The following is a 27,810-nucleotide window of genomic DNA, read 5'->3' as shown; positions in this document are numbered from 1 at the left end:
AATGAAAACCAGAGAAGGAGTGGGCGCGTGGAATTTCGAGCCAGCCAATCAGCCTTGCCGGAAAAGCCGCGAGACTACCTCCGGCAAACAGCGAGGGCTCCGCGTGTTGCCTGTGCTCCGAATGCCCCCAACAGCCCGGCTTGAGGCACTTGGCGGAGAAGCCAGTTTCTCCCCCCCCCCCCCCGCAAGCGGTGGCGGCCGCCTTCAGCGTCTCTCCCCCCCCCCCCTCCCCTGCAGCACTAGGCGCGTGGCACGTGGAGGGGCGGGCCGACAAGAGTCTCTCGCTCGGACCCCGCGGCGGGCCAGGGGCAGCATGCAGCGCAGAAACGGCGAGGGCGCCTGCAGCGCTGGGGAGGGGCCGGAGGTACCACCAGCGCCCCCGGCCCGGCTCTTGAGGCAGCGGTCGACATCAGGACTAGGGGCCCGGGCGGGGTGTCTAGGGCGGGTCAGCCGTCTGGATGGGCTGGTGGTTGGATCTGTGGGCGCCATGGAGAACCTCCTGCTCGCTGGGGCTGGGGGCGGCAGACTGGAAAAGCAGAGGGTTCGGATGAAAACCTGTGGTAACTTGAAGCCGTTGCAGATCAGCGGGATCCTGCCGAAGGATTTCGCCAGTCTGAGTCGCCATTCAACCCTGACGCTTCCTGAGTGACCTCCAGCCATTCGGTGTAGAGGAATCCGCACTAAGCACCTACATTTAATTTAGAGCCGTTCGTTCTCCCCCCCCCCCCCTCCGCGAGAGTTGTAGTTAAGTGAAAGGGTGTGGACTGTGGTCTGGATAGGTCGACACCTTTGCAGAAAGCTCAGGATGAGTAGCCCTGTTAGTCTGTCAGTGGTGTTAGGAAACAGCAAGTGTCCAGTAGCATTTTAAAGACATGATTTGTGGCAGGATAGGAGCTGTCGTGAGTCGCTGCTCACTGTTTCATATAGCTGAAGATTTGCTGGAGGAAACCATGACAATGAAAGCTGATATAAACTTGTAACTTCCAGAATTGCATAGAACATCATAGATGATCAACCCAATACAACTGCATGGGCTCTGTGGACTTGAGTCTCACAGAGAAATGCAAAGGATAAAATATGTAAAAAAATTAATGGGCTTTCTTAATTGGAAAAGCAGGACTAGATGCCATGAGGTCCAGGGGCACTTTAGGTGCTTTTACTGCAGTTGGCAGCAGGTGTGTTTCAACTCATCTGATTCTGTAGTATATATCCACTTGACAAGTTGTCATGAGAGATTTGATGTTCACTAGGACTACAACATCTACTTCATACTCTTGATTAATCAAAAGCCTCATTAGAATTTATCAGCAATTTCAGATATAATTGAGAACTATTTTTAAGTGCACCAATTATTTCACAGTTGAGTATCCTCAAAAAAACACAAAATTTTATTCACAGGATAAGCAACCTGTGAAATCATCTTTTCAAATCCATAATGGCTGAGAAGAAAAGTAGTCTGGGTGTAGTTCTGTTCTGAAAATGCATGTCTGAAGAATGATCATGCATTGAATGAAAATACAGAGTTCTTGAAAAATGCAGTTCTGTACACATTTAGCTAGAAAATGAGTTTCAGTTTAATACATGGGATAGTTTCTAAGGAGACATGTGTAGGATTGTGCACCCCAGTTTTTTCATTCAAAGATGTTACCAATGTTGACTAAAAATAATGTACAGGTCTGTGAATTTGAAAGAATTGGCCATACATTATTTCAGACCTTTGTTTTGTTTTTGTATTTAGAAAATGAACATGCTGTTCTTTTGGTGATCTGCTTGAGAAGTCTCACAAAATAAGTACAATAAAGTGATAGAAATAATCACCATTATATTATCAGTATTATGACAACCCATTAACACGTGTATAGTTCTCTTACATGCTGTAGGACTTTCACAGAGAAGTGCATGTCAACTCAGTGTGCAACAACTATCCATATGAGCTTTTTACTGGAAGGTTGGTTGTTGCTTCCCAATGCAAAATATTTTTTTACTCTATAGTCTCCCTTTGTCACTGAGACACTATGGCAGAATATAAAATCAATACAACCAATATGATGAAATAATCAATAGGTTGAAATGATGATAACTAATGAAATAGGACTAGGATTACAAAAGTTTGAAACAAAGCAAAAAAGTATTAGCTATATGCCTAATGGTGCTGAACCTTGCATAAATAGAAATCAATGCAACAAGAGCAGAATAATTCTTAATGCAAATAGATACAATATATAAAACAGTGCATGAAGAGCAGTGGCATAGTTCACATTCCTGTTTCCTTTAAACAGTACTTTCCTGAAATGCCTACATACATCATTCTGTCTACATCAGACTTTTTCAACCTTTTGACCATGGAGGAGCCCCTGAAACAATTTTCCAGGCAACACAGCACCCCAAAAGTCATATCAGCAGGCCACATGCACTGAAAGTGCTGTAATTGGAAGTGACATCACCACCCATGTTAACAGGCAGAATTCAGGACGGGGGGAGAGAACAAGAGGCAGTCTAATGCGGGAGTAGGTGTGCAGGCTATGCTTCCTCCCAGACAAAGCACAAGACGGCTCACTAAGGCTCAGGAGGGGAAAGGGGGTGCAATGGAAGTGGCTGGTTCCCTAGCATGCGGCCAAGTCCATTAAGGTAGGAGGGAAAGGCTGTGGACCCCTGGAGTCTATTCACATGTTGATAACCATCTGTAATAGTCATATATAGGTACTTTATAGCATCACGGGGAACAGTTCTGGTAATTTTGCTGATATTGCAAAACATGTTGGAACAAATTATTTCCTCTCCCCAATGGGGGAAGTGCAGTCATTTTTAATTGTTACATTATTATGTTTAGATTAAATATATTTGTAAAAACTTGTAACTCAAAATAGTAAGGTCATCCATTAAGCTTGGTGGTTGATTAGGGATTTGAACCAATTTTCTCCCATCTTAAAATAAATACAGAAATAGAATATTAACTGCTAAGTGATTGCTTTGTAGAATGAAGAACAATTTGAAATGTAATAAGTTTGATTTCTGTTGCAGATAACTGAGACTGAAGGGGAATTTGTTAAAGTTCAGAAGAAAGCTCTGGAGAGGCTGACAACTGAGGTGATGCAGTTGCATGACATTTTGCCCCGAGTTCTGACAGGTGACATCTTGGAGAACTTTCAGAAACTGGATGTGGTTGAAGCATGTGAGTTCTGCTGACACCTTAATTAACACTGTTAGTACTGCTTAGAACCATCACTGCTTTGCTGTTGTTGTTACCATTATTCTATTCAACGTAACTTTGAGAACTGAACACCAAACTAGATTCTACACACAAACATGTAACTCAATCCTCAAAGCTCCCCTACCCCCCAGGGACATTTTCTTTGGCAAGGTAGAATTGGTAAGCAAAATCATTTTGTTGACTGTTGCTTCTTTATTCCAAACCACCTATGATTACTTTTCCTTTTGTGCTGTGAATCTTGTAAGGAAGAAAACAGATGGGAAGAACAAGGGTAGGCAACCTTTTTTAGCCCAAGTGTAACATCTTCTGAAGATGTCAGTGTGCCATAAAATAGTATGGAGAGAGGGGAATTAGGGTTTTATTTTGCCATACATGCCTGTAGTAAACCAAGCCTTCATGGCACTGCCAGTATTTCAGTGATTCACCTTGGACTTTGCTAGTTACTTTGGTTATCAAGGAGGTGATGACAGACATAAGCCATGCTAGTTGCCTTCTCCCACACTGCTGGACCCAACATTTTTGCCTGTGCTTTGGTCCAGAGTGCTAAGCAAAATGATTTGGTATGTGGTTAGCATACCTCTGAGCTAAGACTTTGAGGAGAGAAGCAGCGAACAGGAAAAACGATTTAGCATAATCTTCTTCGGTATCTCTGCCATACATTTCTGCTTCACAAACTGGCTTTTTTAGTCATGTTGGGGTGTGGTTATACAGTTTTGCATGCAACGAACCCTAATTCATACACACAATTGCTTTTAGAAATACGTTGTCATCATTTAAAGCTCAGACAGAATATCGACGATCATTTGGCCTTTCTGTTTCCAACCTTGCCTGACAACCAATTGTGGTCTAACTGATATTTCAGAAGAAGGGAAATTTATTTATGTGTTTCATTTATAGTCCATCTTTCTCACTGAGGCTCAAGACAGAATCAAAAAATACAATTAATGAATTCAGTCAGGCAACACAGATCGCCAATAAAACAAAACAAGTTGGAAGACAATATTAGCAAGTAGTAAAAAAATGATTGAAGGCAACTAAGCAGTCAATGCAGGGAAAGAACTATTTAAAGCAATAAAACTTTCTACTATACTGAAGAAAATGTTACAAAGATAAAAGATGTTGAATTGCAGGAATATGGGGATGATAATTAGTAATTATATTATATTCCAATGCTGTCACAGGTGTCATCCACATGGTGAAAGTATTTGGTAGTTTCCCTGTTGATATCCCTGCAGATAAAGCACAGCGGTAGCGGGGCTTCCAAAAGGCAGGCTTCCCTGCCCAGTTCCCCCAGAAGTGCTTTCCCCTCCCCTAATCCACCAGGTCTTTGGCAATTTTTTTAAAAAACTCAGGATAAGAATATTGTTACATTGATCTTCTGTTGTAAAGATAGGTGCAGCAGGTTCTCTGAATCCACAGCTTTCATTAAAAAGAACAAGTCTCCAGCCAGTGGAGGACAGATTGAATATGGGTCATGTTAGGAATTGTTCAACTGCATTCTGTACCAGTTGCAATGGGTCATAGTCAGGGGTAGACCCACATAGAGCAAGTTACAGTCTCCAGTCTAGATGTCACATGGACCATTGCATATCTCTTGTGTATTGGTATCAGTAGGTATTTAAGAGATTTTCTTCCTCCAAAGCTTTGCAAAATTGTTGGTAAGTGGTCAGCTGACTTGGGGGTCAGCTTTAAAGAGCTGAGCTGGACATGAACTAGATGCAGCAATGGTAGGATTTCTTTGCTGCTGTCACTGCCATCTCCTAGGTCTTCCAGTGAGCTTTGTAACACAGCCTGTCAGATTCAGTGTGCCTTTTCTGCCAATATAAACAAGGGCCTCACTGCTGTCTTCAATAAACCAAAGTTCCAGATTCCATCTCAGGGTTGAAGAGAGTGATGGACTGTTGATAGCTTCTAGGAGCTTCTTAGAATCATAGAATTATAGAGTTGAAAGGGACCTCATGGGTCATCTAATCGAACCCCCTGCACTATGCAGGACACTCAAAACCCTATCGCTCATCCACTGTAACCTGCCACCCCCTTAAGCCTTCACAGAATTAGCTTCTCTGTCAGATGGCTATCCAGCCTCTGTTTAAAAATTTCCAAAGATAGAGAACCCACCACCTCCCAAGGAAGCCTGTTCCACTGAGAAATCGCTCTAACTGTCAGGAACTTCTTTCTGATGTTTAGACGGAATTTCTTTTGAATTACTTTCATCCCATTGGTTCTGGTCCGTCCCTCCTGGGCCAGAGAGAACAACTCTGCTCCATCCTCTATATGGCAGCCTTTTAAATACTTGAAGATGGTTATCAAATCCCCTCTCAGTTGTCTTCTCTCCAGGCTAAACAAACCAAGCTCCCCCAACCTTTCCTAATATGTCTTGGTATTAGGACCCCTCACCATCTTTGTTGCCTTCCTAAAGCATATCCTTGATGCATACATCTAGAGTGGTTTTTGAAATTTTTGAGACTGTTTCCTCTACAACATTTGTAAGGAAGCTTTTCCACCTTATGCTACAATCCTATGCATAAAGGTAAAGGTATCCCCTGTGCAAGCACTGAGTCATGTCTGACCCTTGGGGTGACGCCCTCTAGCGTTTTCATGGCAGACTCAATATGGTTTGCCAGTGCCTTCCCCAGTCATTACCGTTTTATCCCCCAGCAAGCTGGGTACTCATTTTACCGACTTCGGAAGGATGGAAGGCTGAGTCAACTTTGAGCTGGCTGCTGGGATCGAACTCCCAACCTCATGGACAGACAGCTTCAGTCAGTATTTCTGCCACTCACCACTCTGCGTCACAAGAGGCTCTACAATCCTATGCATACTTACTATCAAATAAGTCTCACTGAAATCTCTTGATATAATTCCAAACGAATATGTTTCAAGTTACACTGTACATCTGGTGGTGATATAAGGCCTTTAGACCCTAAGCAATGAGCATTTCTGCACCAACTGTATTTCTTGTATGTTTAATCCCACACACCCTTCTTTACCAGAGAAGGGGCTGGAAGATGTAAAGTTAAAAGAGAAGTTAACCTTGTTATAGAGACAAGAGAGGACGTATATTTGTCATGTGAAAAATGAAAACTGGATTGTGTACCTAACATATTTTATGGTGCTTTGGCAAATAGTTGTGTTTCAGTCCATTTGTGTTTCCTATTATTTCAGCTATATGCCATCCCCCTTTTTTACAGTGGTAGAAAAGAAAGAACATGAACTGGAACAATTGAGAATGGATTGTGAACACTTTAAAGCCCGCCTGGAAACAGCCCAAGCAGATTGTATGAAAGAAAGAAAGGTAGATAGCGTTTGCCTTCTGAGTAAGAATCTGTAGTTCTTTTGAGGGTAGGTCCAAAGGTTCTGTCCTCCTGTTGTAGATCCACCATCCTCATGTTATTCCTGAATGTCCCTGACCTTCAGGGGGAGCATTTTAGAGATCTCATTGTACTTCAGCTGGAAGAGGGACTGGTCTGCTGGTGGAAGGAGCGTACAGTCATGGAATATGGCCTTGAGATCTAACCCATTCACTGTTCATTTTGAGAGTTACTTAGATCTTCAGAGTTTCAGCCTCCTGCATAAGAATTGCCATGATGGTCAGAAAATGGATTGTTATCAGGCTTACATGCTAGTGGTCATGGAAGGTATAAGTGATTTCATATAATTAGGGATGATTCTGTTATTTCCTAGAATTTTATCTCCTCACCTCCCTGGGGTAAATCTCTCACAGATTCTCTGCTTGTTTAAATAGAACACAGTTGTACAATAAATATCTGAAATGTTTTATTTGAAATTTACAGATAGCCAGTTTTTTGATAAATAAGTACTCTTTATTTTCTAAACTAAAATGTCTTTGGAGATTTTAAAACTTTGTGGAACGGAAAAACCTAACTGCCATATTTGTTTTTTTTAATTTGGGACCAAATTAGACAGAGCTGGACAGGGCAGGAGAGTCTAAAGCACAGTGCAAATAAAAGTAATAAATAAATGTGAGGGGAGCTGAACCCTCACTTGCTTTATATCCTCAAAGTCTGCAGCCTTAGACATTTTCCGACTAACCTGCCTTACAGTCTGTAGGAGCCAAACAGAATAAACAGGATTTCAAGTGACAGAAAAGGCAGGATATAAATAAAATACCTTCTAGGAGTAAGGAACTTTGTGTTGATTACTTTCAGGAAAAATTAGCTGTTCGGCAGCAGTTGAATGAAGCTAAGCAGCAATTATTGCAGCAAGCAGAATATTGTACAGAGATGGGAGCTTCAGTATGCACATTGTTGTGGAGTGTTTCTAGTAATGAAGAAGCAGTTAAAAGTATTCTAGTAAGTGTAAGTATTGTGCCTGCATAAATCTTCCTTTGTTGTCGAGATTTATGTGATTGATGATTTAGGACTGATTCACATAAAATTGTCTTGACATTTTGTCAATTTGATTAGGATCAACACACATACAATAGTTATCTGAGACATCAATGGCAAACATAGCTGATGCAAGCAGTTCTCTGGAGAGGAGGCATATAAATTTTCTCAGTATATGATACATTGACACAATTTCTGGTCATGTGTTGATCCAGGGTGTTTGAATTGAGTTTCTTGTACTGTTCAAGGCAAACTGAAAATGCGGTGCTGTTAAAGCAGACCCCTGGCAACTGTCTAACTTCCTAACTGCCTCTGGAGCCAGCCCTACTTAAATGACGTCTTTGGGAAGTATTGGCATTTGTTTTAGTTACTTTATAGATCTAGTTATAATACAAGTTGTACATTTATAGAATGTACAGTCACCAAGATTTTTAACTGGTACATCACATCCTCTTTGGTGAGGGGATTCAGTTCCTGATATTTCTGCAGGAACACTTTATAGTCATTAAACCTTCATTGTTCATTTATGCTCAATTAAAATACCTGATTTATGGCTACATATTTTTATGATTGTTTCTTTTCGAAGGCTTATGCATAATTCTTTGTCCATACAATTATTTATGGTTTAAAGAGATACCTTCAAAATAAATGCAAGAATCTTTATCCCAGTCCACACAGGCCTTTATGCTTTGTATATGGACTTGCCTGTATTCAGGAGGCAATTTCAATTTTATGTAACAGGGACATTGATAACACCCAGCTGTTTCTGTTGATGAACAGCCATCTGTCAACACTCTCACATTCTTAGGCCGAGTGCCTGGGGCTGGGGTGGATTGGCTCAAATGGAGTTGGCTGAAGTTAAATCCAGCTAAGACAGAGGTCCCGTGGCTGGGCCAACAATCCAAGGATAGTATGGTGCAACTCTCAGCTCTTTACGGGGTCCATTTACCACCTTCAACTGCTGTCAAGAATCAGGGTGTGATCCTGGATGCCCCCTTAGCCATGGAGGCTAAGGTCACAGAGCCCTTTACCATCGGTGCCAGGCATGACAGTTTGCACCCTACCTGTTGACAGTCAACCTAGCCATTGTATGTTCAGGACCGCCTCTTCCCCTATGCCTCTCAAAGAGCATTAAGATCAAAATCTGCTTAAGGTCCCCAGCCCCAAAGAGAAAACTAGCCTCAACCAGGGCCAGGGCTTATTCGGCCCTGGCCCCAGCCTGGTGGAATGCTCTGCCTGAAAAGATCAGGGCCCTCTGGAATTTTAAACAATTCTGGAAGACCTACAAAATTGAGCTGTTCCACCAGGCCTATGGGTGAGGCGAGGTAATAGACACCGTGGGGTACTGGCCTCCCCACTTGAAAATCTTCTTGTAGACAGAAAACTCATCCAAGCTCTGTTCATCCCTTAAAGGTAAAGGTAAAGGTATCCCTTGTGCAAGCACCGAGTCATGTCTGACCCTTGGGGTGACGCCCTCTAGCGTTTTCATGGCAGACTCAATACGGGGTGGTTTGCCAATGCCTTCCCCAGTCATTACTGTTTACCCCCCAGCAAGCTGGGTACTCATTTTACCAACCTCGGAAGGATGGAAGGCTGAGTCAACCTTGAGCCGGCTGCTGGGATTGAACTCCCAACCTCATGGGCAAAGCTTTCAGGCGGCTGCCTTACCACTCTGCGCCACAAGAGGCTCTTACAGTGTTAAATTACAAGAGGAGAGTGGTTTTTATATTAATATTGTTAAATAGTTTTATTGTTAATTGTTTTTGAGTCTGTTGTTAACCAACCTGAGCCAGCCAGGATAGGGTAGTATACAAACAAAATATTTACTTACATACATACATACATACATACATACATACATACATACATACATACATACATACATACATACATACATACATACATACATACATTTTGTGGATTTTAAAAAGCATTGTGTAGCAGTGGCAGTTTTGAGCTTCATTAGGGAATGAGATTTTAACAGCCTCATTACATAGACAGATCTCCCAAATCTATAGTTCTCTGATGAAAGTTGTTAGCCCTGCTAATACGTTTTAGTCATCAAATTGTATCACGAAGGGGAAACTACTCTGGAGGTTGTTTTCCTGTACTGATTTTTTAAAGACCTTCCAAGTTTTAAAGAATATACATTAGCAAAAACAACATCAGAGTTAGCCTGTAGTTGTATCTCATGATTTTAAGACACATCTTTTTCTTGTGTTTAATTTTTAAAATAAATTATTTGCATACAAAAAAATTATTGAGCTGATGAAAGGAACTGAAATTAGTAAGTTGATAAATAGATGGGAAACAGCTTTTCAATGTTTGGTTCAGTATACAAATCTAGTAACGATGTGGTTCTTGCTCAGATAATGTTAATGTGGTATGTCTTTACTAATCAGCATACTTTTTCTTTCTCTGAGGTACAATTCACCATGCAGATGATTAAAACACAAAGTGTGTCTGTTATTCATCTTCCTATGAAGATATTGTTCATATGAACAATATTGGTTAAACATGAATCTGATGGACTATTTCAGGACATTTATACATTCAGTTTCCATAATAGAATTGATAATATACTTTTAAAGTCACTAGGAGAATTCTAATCAGTAGAAAACATTTGTCTTAATGGATGATTCCTGACAAGTACAGAGAACAATATGTTATACTTATCAGTAATTAATTAATTTTCCTGTTACCTTTTGAAAAATCTATTCATTGTTTAAAAACATGCCATTTTGTAATTGTAAAAATAACTGTTCTTAATGAACTTTCAGAGTAAAGCTGAGAATTTTTTTAGCCTTGCTGGACAAACAATGGAGAGTTTTGTGAAATCACTTAGTGATGACATCAAACAGCAAGATGTGGATTCAGATGAAAGTCAGTTTGTGTTAGCTTTGGCAGGGATAGTTACAAGTAAGTCATATCTGGAATGTTGAGATGATGTTTTACTTGTAAGATAGGAGGGATAAAATATATATAAATTGACCTGTACTTTTTCAAATATCTCCCTTTCAAATATATTTATTACTATCGGCAAAGGTTCGCTGGCTGGGGTGCCATGCTCTGCAAGAGCTCTCCAGCCCTCTGCCTTTGCTCCTGTAGAGCAGGGAGGGCCAGCCAGTGAGCTGTGCCGGATAGCTGCCTGTGCTCTTCCAGGGGCCAGGAGTGCTGGGAGTGCTGTGACAGAGCATGGCTGGATGTCCCTCCTCTCACCCTCCCAGTAGCCAGGAGGCTGGGGAGAGTGGGGTAGCCATGGCAGAGCATGCCTAGACAGCTTTCTGTACCCTCCCAGGGTGGCCTCAGCAGAGCATGCCTGGACAGGCCTCCCCACCCTCCTGGAAGCTAGGAGGCTAGTGAGTGTGACAGGGCATGAATGGATAGCCATCCCCAGCTCCTTGTCTTGACTTCTGCCAGTTCATCTTCCTCATGCCAAGTTCTGGGAAGTGGTAAGGAGGAGGAGGAGCAGGGGGATGGAGAAGAGCCTCTTATTGGCCTTCACTGGGGGACTGCCGTCACCCTGTTGGGGGGGATGTCTCCCATTGAGGGCCAGTCAGATGCCTGGCACATCGGGAGGATGGTTATATTTTTCTGTGGAAGATGTGGTTATTTTCTTTAAGCCTGACTTTTTGTAGTTTGGTTTTAATGTTATGTAAATTAATGTCACAGTATACATTTCTCTGTGAAGAGGTATTTACCCTCAGTGCATCTGTAATCTCTGAATTTGACCAGGCAAAATGTAAAAGACATTTTCTAATTTTTTTAGTCTGATGGAATAACCATAGTCCCTTAAGAGCTGGCATGTCCTATGCTGTGTGTTGTCATATGACTCTAACATTGTTGAAGCCAACTTTCTTCTTGTGCAATGCATGAATTAAAATGACACTCCAAATTATGTCCCTCCAGGTATAAGGTGAATAACAGTTTAAAAACAGAACTTGAATAATTAGTAAATTATAATTGTGTCCCAACCACCTGGCTCTGGCCACTCTCCTGACCACCCATTGGGGCCATTCTCGTCTCTTCACAAATAGAATTAAGAGGAAGAAATTGGGATTTTATTAGTATGCATTGATTCTATTGGCATGCTGCCAAGCTGATAACATTGTTAGAATCGCAGCATGTGTTACAAGTTAAAGCCAATACCTGATAGACATAGGGAAAATGGAATACATATAACTTAAAGTTTCTGAAAGATGCTCAGACTCAATGAGAAAACTCCAGGGTGAAATAATCCACAGTTGAAAGGCAGTCATTTAGAATATTTTTGTGCATTTCTGGTTGTTCTAATGGAAGGCAAGGGTACAGGAGATCCTGCAGATAATCACAGGCCATTTAGGCTTTAACTATCACCTTAAATTGAACAGAGGACTAGCTGCAATAGTAGAAGTAGCGTGATTTGATTCTGAAACAAAACAAAATGAAACAATCCAGCGGAGAGGTGGGGGAATGTTTTGTACCACTGTCATTTCTGTTTCATAGGAGAGAACTGAATATATATACTTTATTAAATATTGAACAATTTTGACAAAAGAACACATCAGAATGTTATTTAATTTCCAAAATTTTCTGTATCAGATATCGATTGCCTGTATGTTGAAAAACTTGTCTTTCTGAAAGTGGGCAATGAATTTCTATATCCATATATGTTGACCAGAAGAGCAGCAGTAAAATTAAGGGATGTTGTTTTTTCTGCAGTATCACTGTAATGCCTGAAAATTCTGTGCATCATCAAATCAAAACAACTTAGCTACTGTGCAGCTGTATCAATTTCTTGTAAAACTCTTAGCCCCAATTATTTTCCTTTACAGATAGGGATGAGTGTAAATACTGAGTGAGAATTTTGTTACATGGCAAAATTAATGACCTGGAAGGAGCAGGCATAACAGAAATACCAGTTTGGAAAAGTATTCAGAAGAGCTAGGGAAAGTGTAATTGTGAAGCTGAAAATGTAAGCACATGCAGAATGTCAGACTCTGAAGTGATTTGTGCTTGCACTCGAAAGCTCACACCTTGAATAAATCTTTGTTGGTCTTAAAGGTGCTACTGGAATCAGACTCTGAAGTGTTAACTGCTTTCATCACCCTAGACGACTCTTTACTAGCTTCATTAGTTGCATTAGTGCAGCTAATCAGGATTACCAGAAAAATGTAAAAAGCATTGCTTGGAATATTCATTGACATACCAGACAGTGTGTTACATAAATTGTTCTGATCAGTAGAATGGCATTCTTTATTCTGTATCTGACCAGCAAATGGGTATAACATTTTAGTGCTAGCCAACCTGTGATGTGAATCCAGTATGAACTAGACAGCTGGACAAGGGTGTAAAGAAGAAAGATTCTCTTGACTCTTAAAAATTTAACTAAATCCGTAGTTCATCAATTCTGTTGTGTGAAGCTGGTTTTAAAAAACATTTTAACAAATGCTGCTTAGTTGTTCATATTAAAAAAATAGGAAGTGCTTTACCAAATTACAGTGCAAAAGATTAGCATGTCATTTGTTTCCAGAAACCTAATCTATAGTCTTACCCAAAACTACAGTTTTACAGTATTACTGCTAAAATAGAGATTACAAAATTCTCTTGCTCTGTTTATCTCTTTGTAGTTATTATGCTTTTATTTTGTGTTCTTTTTTTCTTTTCTTTTTTTAGATATTGCTGCTTTAGTGTGTGGCCGTGAATTTCTGGTTAATTCAAATAAAGTGTTGTTGGACACAATGATGCAACTTCTAGGAGACCTGAAGCTGGGATGCTGCACCAAACTGAAAGTGTATGATAAGTGCATGTTTTAGTGCATCCTGCAGTCTAATGTACTAGTGCTAAAATAATAATATAGTGTGATGAAGTATTATAACTTCCACAGTTTCAGCAAGCCATTCTTTCTCAAATTCAAACTTCCTCTCCCCCCCAGTCCCTCCTCCCTAATCTCTGTTACAAATGATAAGAATACAGGCCTTCCTTATAGTTGTAAGAGTATTTTGTATGTGTGTATAGCATTTTAAGGACTTAGGAGAATGCGACATAAGTACAGCATTAAGTGACATTCTGTATATTAGCCTTTATCATACTAATACTTTATTCTAATTGTATTATTGGACAACAATTGTTTATATTGGTGATATAGTAATACTATTTTTTCTTGTAGCTCTTTATTTTATTACAATTGGGTGTATTAACTGTTCTTGGGCTGTTTTGCCGCAGAGTTTTATTTCCATGAAGCTTATAAAATCTTCTAGTTCTAGTAATATATATAATATCAAGATGTAATCAGTGGGGGAGGGGACCACTATGTTAAAAGAGAAAGCAAATGTAAGACTCTTTACCATGATTAGTTCAGATATTCAAATGTGCATGCTCATAAGGAGACATGCCATGCAACCCTAAACAGTTGCACCCTTCTAATGGCATTGAAGACAGTGGGCTTAGTACAATATAACTGTGTTTAGGATTGCACTCATGAAAATCTAATATTAGAAAGCATTTACGGTCTATTATTTATTTATTTAATCATATGCCATGTGCGAAATATAGCCAGAAGTTTCTAAGATTGGCTGCCAGGCAAGACACATTCGGAGGTGATCTGCCACTGGTATTCCTTGGAGGTTGCCCTTCCAAGTGCTATCCAGGGCTAATTAATTAACTCAATATCAGAAGGGATGCTGTTAGCAGCTCCTGGCACCCTTTTTTGTGATGACACCCGATCTCCTGGCTTGGAAACTACGGACTTAAATTTTATCTGTGACAAACTTCTTCCCTACACTTATGGTGTAGTTATTCCTTTGTTTTCCTTTTCTCTAGCCTCCTGAGTATTACAATAACAACATTACTGAGGAGCTGGGGCCTGAGAAGGCATTACAAAGCAAGTTTCTAGTTTGACAAATTCAGAACATAGAACAAAAAGACTTTTAACTGTCTGTGACAGGAACTGTGTCAAAATATCTAAAGTCCCTCATAATGCCCTTACTAACCAGCAGTCTTCCCTTTTCCCACCAAATTCCAATAACCCCCAATTCAGTTGGTCAGCCATTAAACTGCCAATTGCCCCTTTTCAACATTCTAAACCACCATTTGAAAGAGATTGGCTGAGACTCCTGGTGGGCAGGACATGCAACTGTCCACCACAATTATATATAGCAAAAAATTGGACCGACCCCTCTCTCAATATGATGACTAGTCTTGAGTGAAAAAATATATTAAAAGTAATCACGCTTTTATATCTTTCAAATATAGGGTGTTGTAGTAAGTGCTGTTTCTCTTGTTTAAGGTTGGGGGGCTGCCTGTGTGCAAGAAAAGATTAGCCCCCTGCCCCACACTTGTGAAAAATAACTCAACATTCAGTAGAGCTTGTAAGTCCTTAATGATGCATTGAAATAGCTTGAGTTGAGAGTTGTATGTGGCTACTGTTGTTCTATTATATTCTATTGCCGTCTCTTTGGGGCCTTGTAACCGGCTTTCTCTGGTGCGCGACTGGTGTGTGTGGGTTTTTAAAAAACAGTTTTCAAAGTGAAAGGGCTTTTCGGGAGCACGAACACAACAGTTCATTGGCTGTTCTGTTGGAACAGAACAGGGGCGGGAAGAAGCGTGGAAAAATATCGCTTCCTTTGTTGCGATTTCAGCGAGACTGGAAACATAGACCGCTACTGGGACTTCAATATTCTACTAGAATTAAAGGTATGCGGAATGACTAAATTTCACTATTAAATATAGTGTTTCTGCATACTGAAAACATTCAGCAAAATTGGTCCTTGTGTGGAAAGGCCCTGGGTATTCCTCTGGCATTGTTAATCTGTTCCAAAACGTTTGTTGTAGATCCCTCAGGTGAGAATCTCTGTCAGTAGGATTGGAACAGGTGTGGTTGTAGCATAGAGGCTAGTTGTAGACAATAGATTGCTTGGTATGCTTAGGATAGTAGCTGAAGGCATATAGATATGTTTGTTGGTCATTAGGTTTCTGATATAAGGTGTGTATGAGTCCGTTATGTGTTTGTACAGAGGTGCCTAGAAAATGTGTTTTGTTCATTTTGAAAGTTTGTTACAAAGGATAGTCAGCAGAGGGAGCCAGAGGATTTGTAAAATACTGGGCTATTATTGACAGGCAGGAAAAAACAGCTGTCAAAAATCTGTATTTTCTTGGCTAAAAGAACATTTTGTGTAAAGATATAACTAAAATTAGATACCTAATGGAAATGATTAGACATCTTAAAATAGGAATGCCATTTTGTAGGACAGAGAATGAACAAGCAATTGATGACTGGAGGAGGTACCATAGGGGGCCATTCCTAGGCTGTGTGCCTGCATGGTTGTGTGCAGTCTATTTCAGATTTGACTTTTGCCCTTTTGACACCTTAGCAGAATGTTTAAACTCTAAAAATGTACCTTTTCAATATTTTCCCACACTTCTGAATTAACCATAACCAGCTCCTCGTTTCTTTTCAGAACAAACAGTTGAAAGAAAAGCACAGACAACAATCTAGTCTTTCTGCCTCATTTAAAATTGGTTAGGGCAATTCTGTTGGTAAATAAACTGTAAGACCAAATCCAGTGGTACTTTTCATTGGATGAATTTTTTATGTTCTCTCTCTGAAGGCAGGAGAACATTGTGAATTGGGGTAAAATGGAAGAAATAATTGGGTAGGCATGAATGAATTAGAATGTCTGGACCAGCCTTTCTCAATCCTTTAACTGTTGAAAAACTCCTGAAACATTCTTTAGGCTTTGAGAAACCCTGGAAATGAGGTCAGCAGGCCATACCTCCCTACCATACCCCCAGAAGTCATGTGTCGCCAGAAGTGACAATATTAATTAATTAAGCTTTTAAGCTGCCGCTCTCCAGAAAAGTCTTGGGGTAACTTACCGTAGTTTCGTGAAATAAATTCAAATATAAAATACATATAAAATCTATACATCTATTTGTTAAAATTTACCACATATTCGCTTCATCTCAGATTTTTCCCTAGCAAGCCAGGCACACTGCTGATGGTATTCAGATATCTGGGCCCGCTCAGAGCAAGATCCAGGTATGGGGCTGGCAGGGACCCCAGACACTCTCACTGGTTGTGACATCACACTCTGTCACCTCCCTCTGCCCCCCCCCCAAACACCAGAAATGGCCCAGCAACCTACTCTGCTGGGTTGGGAACAGGGCTGGGGCAGGCATCTGCTGCCCCATCTCTCCTTGCCACCCTCCAACACAGTTAAGTCAAAATGAGAGCACTGACCTCTCTGGACTCCAGTTACCATGTGTGACAATCCTCCGTAAGGATTTTTATTATTGGAGCCCCTCCCCTTTAAACCCCCTTCAGGCCCATCATTGGCCATTTTGTGAAGTGAGAGGCGGGTTGACATAACCATGTATAGTCATATCACCCAGCAAACTTTTTACAAATTATAAAATACATATTAAAAATAATTAACTCCCACTTAATCGGCGAAATTCTTCCAAGGCCATCAAGAAACACCATTTCATGGAACCCCTGTTGAGAAAACATGGTGTGGACAGTGATGGTGAAGCTTTTCCCAGTTGCCCTCCTGTCTCTTAAAAGGCAAGCCTGTTATGACTGTCTGTGAGAGCCAGTATCTCTTTCCTTCCCTCGGCACCTTGCCATGGTTAGGGCAAATAGATCTTTTTCTGAGAGACAGGAAGAGAATTGGGAAAACATGATAGAAGAAGCAAAGGCCAGGGAAATGTAGAGCTCCCTAAGCCTTACCAATGATCTGAGGAAGAGCCAAATGGAGCTTCAGGCCAGAAGCAGCTGCACAGGTGATCTTTGGACCCTAAAAGCTGGTTCCAACCCCACTCCCTTGAGGCATTTGCTGAGCAATTTTTCAAGGTATGAAGAAGAAAGATCTACAGAGAGACTGGGAAAACCCTGAGGTCCAGCTGGGAGTTGCCCTGGAGGGATGTCTGTTGTTTTGTTTTTTGGAAACCTGACTATCCTCACAAGGACATCAACCAAAGTGGCTTCTTCCTGTTGAGGATAGAAGGTGACACCAATCTGAAAGTTGTGAGTCACTCTACCCCTACCATATATCCTTCTTGCTCCCTTTTTCTCTCTGCTAGAATAGGGTAGAAATGGTGTTGCATTCAAGAAAAATGTGGCAAGACACCAGAGTCTCACCACGACCAGTGCCACAGAAAGAGGCTGTCAAAGAGATGAAAAATATGAGTGCCACCCTAACTTTCCTTCTAGTTTTAAACCTTTCATACCAGAAAGACTGCCCAGAGCCTCGTGGGCAAATATTCAAAAGATGCAGAGGCCGGAGAGGAGGATTAAGGTGGCCAACCTCCAGATGGAGTCTGGAGGTCTACTGCTTTAACAAGTGATCACCAGGTGACAGAGATCAGTTCCCCTGGAGAAAACAGCTATTTTGGAGGGTGGACTCTATGGTACTATACCCTGATGAAGTCCCGCCCCTCCCCAAGCCATGCCTTCTCCAGGTACTTCCCACCCACACTTGGCAGCCCTATGGAGTAGGGGTGATCAGATGAAGATTCTGTTGTGGGCTCAGGACAAAACCTGTTCTCCAGAGTACGTAGGGTACACAGAGAGACACTAGACAGTCTTTCTTTAAAATGCTATTCCTGTTCTTTGCACTTTCATTTATTTCCATAGGATTTTACTCCTTGGTTGAGAATGAAATTGTCAGTCTTCAGCTACCCAAGGTAGTTGTTTCAATAGAATAGGCAGTCAACTGGGAGCTGTAGTGATCAGAATGATTAATTGTGCTGAAATGGCCCTTCATGGAATCTTCGAGGCAGCCTCCTACATCTTCTTTTCTCAGACTGTTTTCTGTCGTATTTGTCACATGCTGGCAGCTCTCTCTTAGTATAAAAAGAAATTGAAGGCTTCAAAAGAAGATTAAGGGGCTGTATATCTTTCCAGGCCAGCTCCATCCCTAGGGACTTGGCAATGAAGTCCAATTTTCAGGTGTTCCCATGTCTTCTTCAATGAGAAATTGACCTTCAGCCTAAATCCAGCTTAAGAGACACTGTCCACAGAGATAAGAGTCTTGGAGAACAGCAGGACCCAGTCCTGACAAAGGATAAAAATATGAAGAAAGTTCTTATTCTGCTAGTTAAGGAGGAGGAGCATCAACTGAAGACACATTTATTGTGTTAAGACATAGTGTGTGTTCAAAAGATCCAAGTATTTTAAGCCTATTGAAAACAAGTCAAAGTCTTTTTCCAGGCTGGCAGTAGGCCTCCCTAGAGTGGATCCCAGCCTCAGTGATATGACTAAAATTCAGGGCAGCCTTCGGACTAGAGAACAGCAGTGGGGGAGGCAGGACCTGGGTTTGTGTGCACAAAGAAAGCCCTTTAGTTTTCTTAGTGTACAAACTAGCAGAGTAATTGATTATGAAACACAGCTCTGAAGGCTTTTGAAAATAGCTGACTGAGCATAGCACTTATCCAGTGTGTATATTTTCAAAGTGCTATGTAAACACTAACAAGTACTTTGACAAGAGTAAGGTCACTGTAAACATAATGGTGCTTGGGGTAACTTTTTGTGATTGGAATAAATATTCTAGGACCTCTCTGAAATGTATATGAAAGCAGGCTGAATTGTTCATGTTCTTTGTTAGTTTGTGAACTCAGGATTAGATTCTTTTATATCAGGATAAAACACTGTGTTTACTATCCAGAATCAAGACCAGTGATTGGGGAAGAGGAAGTTTTAATTCCCAAAATTTAGTAACACTACTGTTCCTATGTTGGTAGCAGTTCCTTTTATGGTGTATATATTGTAGGAATCACCACAGTCTTTTTACTGATTTCATTGATGCTACATTTACACCTTTATATGCTCTCAGTATGAATAGTGAACATTCAGAATGAACGTTTTGATCAATTTCAATAAGATATATTCAGAGAGGCTTTTTTTTTTTAATTTAACCCCACCCCTAAAAATTAACCAAAGGTATAAACAGAGGTATAAACAGAATGAATTACTTAATAAAATGGTCTAGGGATTTGTACTTTTATGACAGGATTTTAAATTAAGCCTCCCCAGGCTAATTTTTTAAAGTGCTCTTTTCTGTTTGTCAGGACAAGTAGCTTAATAAGGATGATAGGCTGTCCACTGGGGACTCCCAGTTAAGAGGATATCACTGAAAGTGTTGTGTGTTTACTTAAGACCATCCTCATGAAGTCTGTGGCACTAAACTGCTTTCCCTTTTCTGCCCCTGCATCATCATCATCATCATTGTGGGCTTATGTACCGGCTTGGGGTAGTTCACAATAAAACATACAGTTAAAAATACAAAATACCATCAAAATACAAAATACATTTCCCAACATCTGGCACAACTGACCATCTAGCCAACGCTGCATCACGGCGGCAACCATTCCCAACTTTAACTAAACCTTCCACATCTAGCACTTCTGTTCCCAGTTGTGTAATATTGGCAGGCAATGTTAGCCCAGGGGGATGATGTCAGCCCCGGGGGGGGGGGGGTTTACTGATTACACAAGTACAATAATGTGCATCTGTAGCTTAAAATTAATAAAAAGGAACATATACGGATATATTAATGTAGTCCCCAATGGTAGAAATGATGTCAAAATGCATTGTTTGTAGCTGGACAGAGACTATGTAGTGTGATACAAAACTACATTGTACCATGACCCTTTCAACATTTTTTAAATTCCAGGTTGATGATGATGTCGTTATACAATGTAAGTATCAACGTGAAAGGCTTGAAGTACATCAGTGAAAATCCTGGGTTCTTTCCATTACTCTGGTGGCTCCTGAATGGTAAGGTCTTTAAAGGATGCAGGACCAAATCATGACTTGGCTACATAATAAATGGGAATAAACATCCAAAATTCTCATCTATCTTAATGTACTATAGGGGGAAAGACATTTTAACCACATTACCATACTTTAAATCACCAGGTGCTATATCCATTTCATTTGCAAGAAAAGGCTGTGTTTTGGAAAGGAGAAGAATGAGAGGAAGTGAGAATGGGAAGATGGATTTTACAAGGGAGTGAATGGGGCAGGCTTGTGAAAAGGGCTTGTGAAAGAACTTATCAGTCAGGAGAGATCTACCTAGTTTGGGAAAGTTTGCATTTGACATTGAAATTTCTGAATTTTATGTGTACATCTTATATTCTAATAGCCACTTATGGCTCCCATATACAGAAAGCTAAATTTCTGGATTGGGGCCACATAGAGGCTAAACGAATTTTTCAGCAAACTTGGAGCACTCTCCAGATTTATAGAAAAACCTGAGGGTTTTTTTAAGTATATGGTGGAGGGAATGATTCAGCCGCAGTGGCACAGCCAGGGGACCTTGCTGGGTATGGCAGTGGTGCAGCCCAGGAGTTCTGCTGGGCCCATGGCAGTGGCCATGCAGCCAGGAAGCCTTGGGCATGCCAGTAGCAGTAGTGCAACTCATGAGTTGTGCTGGGTCCAGCAGCAGCTGCATAGCCTGGGAGCCCCCTAGTTCGTGGTGGGTTACAGACGTCCAATAAAAACCCCAGTAAAACCCCATTAAAATGGACAATACAATAAAACCCAAACAATATGTCAGTAAGAATTCAAAAAAAACTCCCCATTCCCCACCTTACCTCCATCTCTGGAGGGATGGAAAGAGGGGTTAGATCATGAAACTAGCTGCTGGCTGACCGGGGAGGGGCAATCTTCCTCACTACCCTGGTCTTAACCACAGACCTGGCAGAAGAACTGTTTTGCAGGCCCTGCAGAATGCCAGATGCTCCTGCAGAGCCCGCAGCTCACCCGGGAATTCATTCCACCAGGTCAGGGCCAGGGCCAGGGCCAAAAAAGTCGAGGACAGGCATGGGAACAATTTTTCCAAATCATAAATGTCTTGGCATCTCTTGAGAACAAACATCTTTAAACAGCCCGTGGTGCCACGGACTAAATAATTCGTTAAGCCCCCTAGAGGTGGGCTTTGTCCGTGATGAGGAAGGGTCCGGGTTGGACCCTTCCTCACGACAGACAATCGGAGGGATCAATCGGCAGGCGCTTCGCGCCTGCCGATTGGTCCCTCCGATTCCCAGCCTGAGCAACTGCGAGCCGCGCGCAGCGCGGCTCGCAGTTGCTCCCAGACTGACGCGGCGAGAGGCGCAAAGCGCCTCTCGCAGCGTCAGACCGCTGCCCGAGGGAACCCCCAGCAGTCGCGCGAAGCGCGGCTGCTGGGGGTTCCCTCCCTGCTGGACTCACGCGCCTTCACCCCTTTCAAAACCCCTTTTTATAAAGGGGCTTTGAAACTAGTTACAAGATCATTCTGAAAAGTTATCTATTCTAAAGGCAAAAAATAAAATCTAAATCCAATTTTGGATGTGCATATTTTGGAAGGTAACCATTTATAGATTAGAGTATAATGTGTTTATTAAATTTCTAGCCTGTTTACAGTAGGCAACATTACTAAAATCAACATTCAGTAAAACTTGTAATAAAGCATATATTAACAACTTTTTAAGTACAGAACTTAAAAATCACCCAGTATCTATGTAGACTTTGCTTTTAAAAGGGAAGCACAAATTAGAGTGCCTTTCAGTCCTTTGACAAACAGGAAGGCTTAGGCTTGCCACATGCCCACAGTAGGAGCTAACCTGTTATGTGGAAGGGAACATTAATGTGGAATGTAACTTTGGACATGTACAATTAATAACTTGGTTGGCAACTGAAAACAGCTACGCATTAGGAACTTGACTACTGAGAGAGGCCTACTTCCAAGTTAAGACTATTGAGTGGCTTCTTTCTAAGATGGACTTCATGGAATAAAAGACAGTGTTTTTTTGTCAATTCTACTTTCTCCTTCCTTTTACTGGACGTTCACCCTAACTAGCAGCAAAACATTCCCTGCCTTCATCAGCCCTTAGGAAAATATCTGAAACCCTCAAATGGGGCATACTGGAGACTACTGTCCCCGGAACAGATTTAACATTTCCCATTGATGAAATCATCTGTCATTAGCAGGTATATGAAACGTTTCCATCTGCCTGGATCTGATACAATATGTGGTATTCCTCATGACCATGGGGTGGGGTTGCCAGCCTCTAGTTAGTGCCTGGAGATCTCAGAACTCAGCGGTCTTTGGCTCTGTGGTGAAAATGCATGTAGGGTGGGCTCTGTGGCATTATACACTGATGAGGTGCCTGCCCTCCAAAAGCCACACTCTCCCCAGGCTTCACCCCCTAATTTCCAGAAATTTCCCTACTCAGAAGTGGGAACCTTCGTATAGGGAGATCTCACCCTGTGTACAGCAATGAGGCCCAGGTCGCCACAAATATGTTCACTTTTAATGGATTTCAATTCTGTCATATCAGCACTGCCCCTGTTTTATGTGTATTCTGTCTCTGGAGAAGAATACATAACAGTTTTTGAAACAGCTGTTCTGTCCTCATTCTGAGGACTCATGCTTTGAAATAATATTGGGAATGGAAAGAGTAGAAAGCACAAACCTTTCAAGACATTAGTCTTCAGTCTGCTTTTTAAAAAAAGAAAAACACACCTTCTTCCCACCCTCTATCACCAAAACTCCCTTTTTGAATCAGCACCCACCAAGCTGCTGAACTGCTGCCTCATCACAGAGGAGATGCATTAGTTCCCTAGCTCAGCTCTGTCATAATTAATTCTTTCACTGAAGCCATCCCATGACGTTAAAGTTAGCAATACAAAGATCTCTGCTGTGCTTTACTCCCTGTGACCACAGTCTCAGTTGCAGCCTAGCTATGCTTACTTGGAAGCAAGCCCTACTGAATTCGATACGATTCTCTTGGGTAAAGTGCATAAGACTGCAGGCTTATGTCTGTTGCCATCATAATAAAACTCAGTCACTGTCAGCATGACGTGATGGTCGCATGTTTTTGTGCTAGTGGGGGTGATTTGGAAAAGCTAGTAAATTAGTCAGGTTTGAACTTGGTACCCATTATTTGTCAGAGTAATAGATTTTGCTCCTGCACTTGATGACCTAAGAATGTTACATGCACGTGCCAATTGAATTCACATCACACTTCCAGAGCCTATTATAGATTAACAGTTCAGCATTGATGTAATGCAATTACTTAAGCCTCATTACAGAGAATAGTTCATCTGAGACTATACTGCCGGTGACACATGCGACTGCAATACCCGTTTGCCTTATCAACTACTTTTGTTAATGGTTGAATGCTGGCAACATCAAAACAGTACAGTGCTGACTGTCAGTGAAGTTAAGTTGGATTTTCAATATGTTGTTAAAATCTTATCAGCATTTTTTAGTAATTAAGTAACACATGCTGTTCCAGACCAATAGCACATAAAAGCATCCAGGATATGTTCATGAAATGATTAACAGACTTATAAAAAATCACTGCAGCTGTTTCTGTACCAGTCCTCTGGGAGGATATGATACCATTTTATGTTCCCTGATACTCCGTGGTAGGAAATTCCCTTGAGAGTACTAGAAACACATGGTACTTCACAGTATTGCAGAACTCCTGCTATAATCATCCAGAAATCTTTTATTGTACAAGAAGTCATTGGAGTAACCCTTGACTAATGGTAGGACTATTCACAAAATGCATTTAAAATCAGCTCTCAGTACTGAGAAGTAGAAAGTAAGGCCAGGTTCTATGCATGCTTACTTAGCCATAACACCCACTTTGTTAATTATGCATTGTCTGCTATATGGATTCAGGTGGGTGGCGTGGTGGTCTGAAGCAACAGAAAAAAAGCTGGAGTCCAGTGGCAAATTTAAGACAAAGTTTTAATTTTGGGTATAAGCTTTTGTATGCATGCACACTACCTTAAGCTGCACCACTACATTCAAACTCTGATCATTGCCACATTAGGAGACATACCTTGTTTTAGCTTCACTTTGGATTTCCTTTGAATGCTGCAAGCTTGCACTGGAATTTCTGTATTTGGGCTTTCCTTGCCATATTTCCCAGGATGAAATTTGTGACATGCTTTCTGCACTGAGTCTGATGGAGGCAGCCTCCCATCATGCTTTGGTCCCTTCCCCTTTTCAAAAAATTTTTTTTTGCAAAATGGTGCGTTCTTGCATCTTTGTTTTCATTGTGTCCCTTAATCCCACCTTTCTTCTCCCTTGATTGCCTCCCCCCCCCCGTGTCCTCAATGTAATTTTTCAAAACTCCGGAGTTATAACTTTATAACACTGCTATGCAAGACTGCTTTTTTAAAAAAATTAGAAACAGCATTGTAATGCGATCCCCCCTTTTTTAAAGACAGTTTTTTTAGACCGAGGGGGAGGGAGGATGGCAATGAGGAAAGGGGTGTTCTCAAATGACTTAAAAAGACAGATGTGGGGAAAACCCCAATTGTACACATTTTCGCATTGGGCAGCCCTGAATTAGACCCCACTTGAAAAGATGAACTCCGGTTTCCTGGGGATTCCTTTACTGCGGGGCAAGTGAGGGGGCAATATGGGACTGCGCCTGAAGAAACAAATTTTAGTGCAGAAATGGACAAAAAAGTCAACCCTTTAAAAATGCAAATCTGAACAATATTGCTAGTGCGGAAACAGTCTCTGTTTGCTATATGTACAGCCTTAATACCACTTCCATGCTTGGGGGAAAATTTTCACAATTTGATTTGTGGAATATATTTTTATTCCAAACCAAATTTCTCTGTATTTGGGGATAAACAATGTCCCACAAAATGGTGTGTGGTTTGTGGCTATTGTTAACACGTTTCACTGTACTCAAAACACCCACAGCCTGAAGACACACTTCCACATGAGATGGAAGATTTGAACAGTCATTCCCTTGGTTTGCATATTGAATAACTCATACCTGTTCTGTTCTTTTATAAAGCAACTTTTTCCATTTGAAACAACTAATAAAGATGTTTGAAAACTATCAAACTTACACAAATTTTAAGGAAATAATCTTTAAAGATGCTTTTCAAGGAATAGAGGTGATGCTTATTAAATTTGCAGATGATACTAAACTGGGAGGGTTAGCAAACACACCAGAGGACAATGGATACAGGATGATCTTGACAGGCTGGAAAACTGAGCTAAAATGAAAAAAATGAAAAAATGTAAAGTTATGCATTTAGGTAGGAAAAATCAAATGCATCACTACAGGATGGGTAAGACTTGTCTTGGCAGTAATGCTTGGTACTCCACTTTTTTGGGGGGGGATTATAAGAAAAAGAACATGTAAGGGGTAAGTGGCTATACTTTAGGGGTATTGTGACAATTTCCTAACATGACATTGTAGTCATGTTTCTCTATGTTTTCTACCTCAAAATGTCTAGCTATTAGTGTAGTATAATAGTTAAGAGACCCAGGGTTTAAATCCCCACATTTGCTATGGAAGCTCACTGAGTGATTTTGGACCATTCGCATTCTCCCAGCCTAACCTACCTTGCAAGGCTGTTGGGACAAAACAGAAGAGAGGAGAATTATGTAAGCCACTTTGAGTCCCCATTGGTGAGAAAGGTGGGGTATAAATGTATAAAAAACACCTACTAAGACACTAAATGGCTTTAAAAAACAAAATAATTCTGCTTTAGTGATCTACTAGGTGGTAACTCAATTTTATTCCAGAATACTGTACATTGTTTGAGAACCAGTCAGTAATAATGCAAAAATCAGTGATATGACTAAAATAAGCATTTATGAGATAATTACATTTGAAATACAAAGCAAGAGGACAAAATGATTGTGATGAAAGACAGCCTCAGAACATTTCATATGGGATGATATTTTAGAAATCTGCTTAGCTAGACTTTTTCCCCCATCACTTCTAGATCCAGATCCTGAGGTATGTCTTCATGTCCTACGGCTTCTCCAGTCTGTGATCTTGGAACCAGAGGTTTTAGCGAAGTCAGCTGCCGAGATACGTGACACTATGCCACTGTCACGTATTCTTATGCTATCTAAGTGTCGTAATGGAGACCTTCAAGTGCTAGCCCGAGAACTTCTTGAGGACATTAAAGTATTAGAATGTGAAATATAGAAGTGAGTGCTATAACATTGTCATTTGAATTTTCAGTTCTCCACCCCCCCCAGTTTTGTAGTTTGTAAAATGTTTATTTTAACATTGATAAATAATATGCATTTGAAAAACTCTAGTCCTTCCATGTTCACCTAGCCAGTATTCTCCTGTAAGAGAAACTAATCATAGCTGTAAGTGGCATGTATCAGGTTTTCTCGGGTAACCACATAACGGTCCACCTATTAATGTTAGGCAAAGACTGGTGTTACACTTTCCCCAAAGACAGTCAAAGAAATTAATAATAAAGAATTCTAGTAGTTCTATTCAGTTTCTATTACTCCGTATCAACAATTTGTGTTAGATAAAATCAAGTACTTCTTCTTTGAAGTCATTGCGTCACCACTTCAGCTTTCCTCCTATCCCAATGATATCTGATTGAGAAGTACATTGAATTTTTTCTATTTTGGGGCAACAGAAAAGTGTTATGTACATCCAATAAAAGGAGATGCACCTAAACAATTTTGTAAATATTTTCAATCAAACTTTTAGAAGGCATGTTATATATAGATATAGAATAGACAGGGAAGACAGATGCCACAAACAATGGGTTTCGGGGCTCTGTCAGTAATATCTTCCCATTCTCACTCACTGGATAAGAGTCCTACTTGGGCATAAAATTGGGGTCACTGTGGGTGGGCAGGTAGTTGTGAGTTCCTGCATTGTGCAGTAGATTGGACTAGATTTAGGTTCCTTCCAACTAGTTTTACCCCCTACACCCATCTGCTCACGTTAAATAGCTTTACACAGAGAACGCTCCACCTTTTTGGGCTGCAAACCCAACAATGTTAGAGCCATGTGAAAATGCTGCCCTCCAGTCTCTAGTGGCCAACCAGGGAATTTGAATTCTATTGACATGAGTGATAAATGTTGAAGAGGCTCACTGATGGGTAGGAGCCATTAAGACCTTGCAAAGCCACTGCATACAGCTTGAAGGCCACGTGGAAAGCCAGAGCTATGGAAACTACATTTAGTCTCACAACCCAGAGAAACCTATTGAACATTCCAAAAACGGGATTGCATAATGAGACCCTGTGCTGGCTATTTTTACTAGCCTGCTAAGGAGTACCATATTGCATACTGATCTCATATAGAAATGCCCTTACCTTCTCACAGGATCATGGGTACCGCTTTACTGTGATGGTACCGCTTTACTTTGCTCTGGTTCGGCCTCACATGGAGTACTGTGTTCAGTTTTGGGCACACCAGTTGAAGAGGGATGTTGACAAACTGGAACGTGTCCAGAGGAGGGCAACAAAGATGGTGAGGGGT

At 41.0% G+C, this 27,810-nt stretch overlaps 1 protein-coding gene across 2 annotated transcripts; it reads left to right on the top strand.

Annotated features, from left to right (window-relative positions):
• The first annotated feature begins 5 nt into the window (after window positions 1-5).
• HSF2BP (heat shock transcription factor 2 binding protein) lies at window positions 6-27,009 on the top strand. Of its 2 annotated transcripts, none has more exons than XM_077342830.1 (8): window positions 6-364; window positions 3,022-3,172; window positions 6,403-6,506; window positions 7,381-7,524; window positions 10,341-10,479; window positions 13,216-13,333; window positions 20,214-20,317; window positions 26,294-27,009. In XM_077342830.1, exons 1-8 carry the CDS (start codon window positions 122-124, stop codon window positions 26,500-26,502), a joined length of 1,212 nt encoding a protein of 403 aa, XP_077198945.1. In that variant the 5' UTR covers window positions 6-121; the 3' UTR covers window positions 26,503-27,009. The 2 variants fall into 2 exon arrangements, with proteins under 2 accessions (XP_077198945.1, XP_077198944.1); XM_077342829.1 differs by having other exon boundaries at window positions 13-364; window positions 7,381-7,530; window positions 26,294-27,008.
• The last annotated feature ends 801 nt before the right edge of the window (window positions 27,010-27,810 follow it).

This window comes from Paroedura picta, chromosome 6 (assembly GCF_049243985.1).
Source record: "Paroedura picta isolate Pp20150507F chromosome 6, Ppicta_v3.0, whole genome shotgun sequence".
Classification (NCBI taxonomy): domain Eukaryota; kingdom Metazoa; phylum Chordata; class Lepidosauria; order Squamata; family Gekkonidae; genus Paroedura; species Paroedura picta.
Note: the sequence above shows the minus strand (reverse complement) of the source record. Positions and strands in the feature narration are given on the sequence as shown.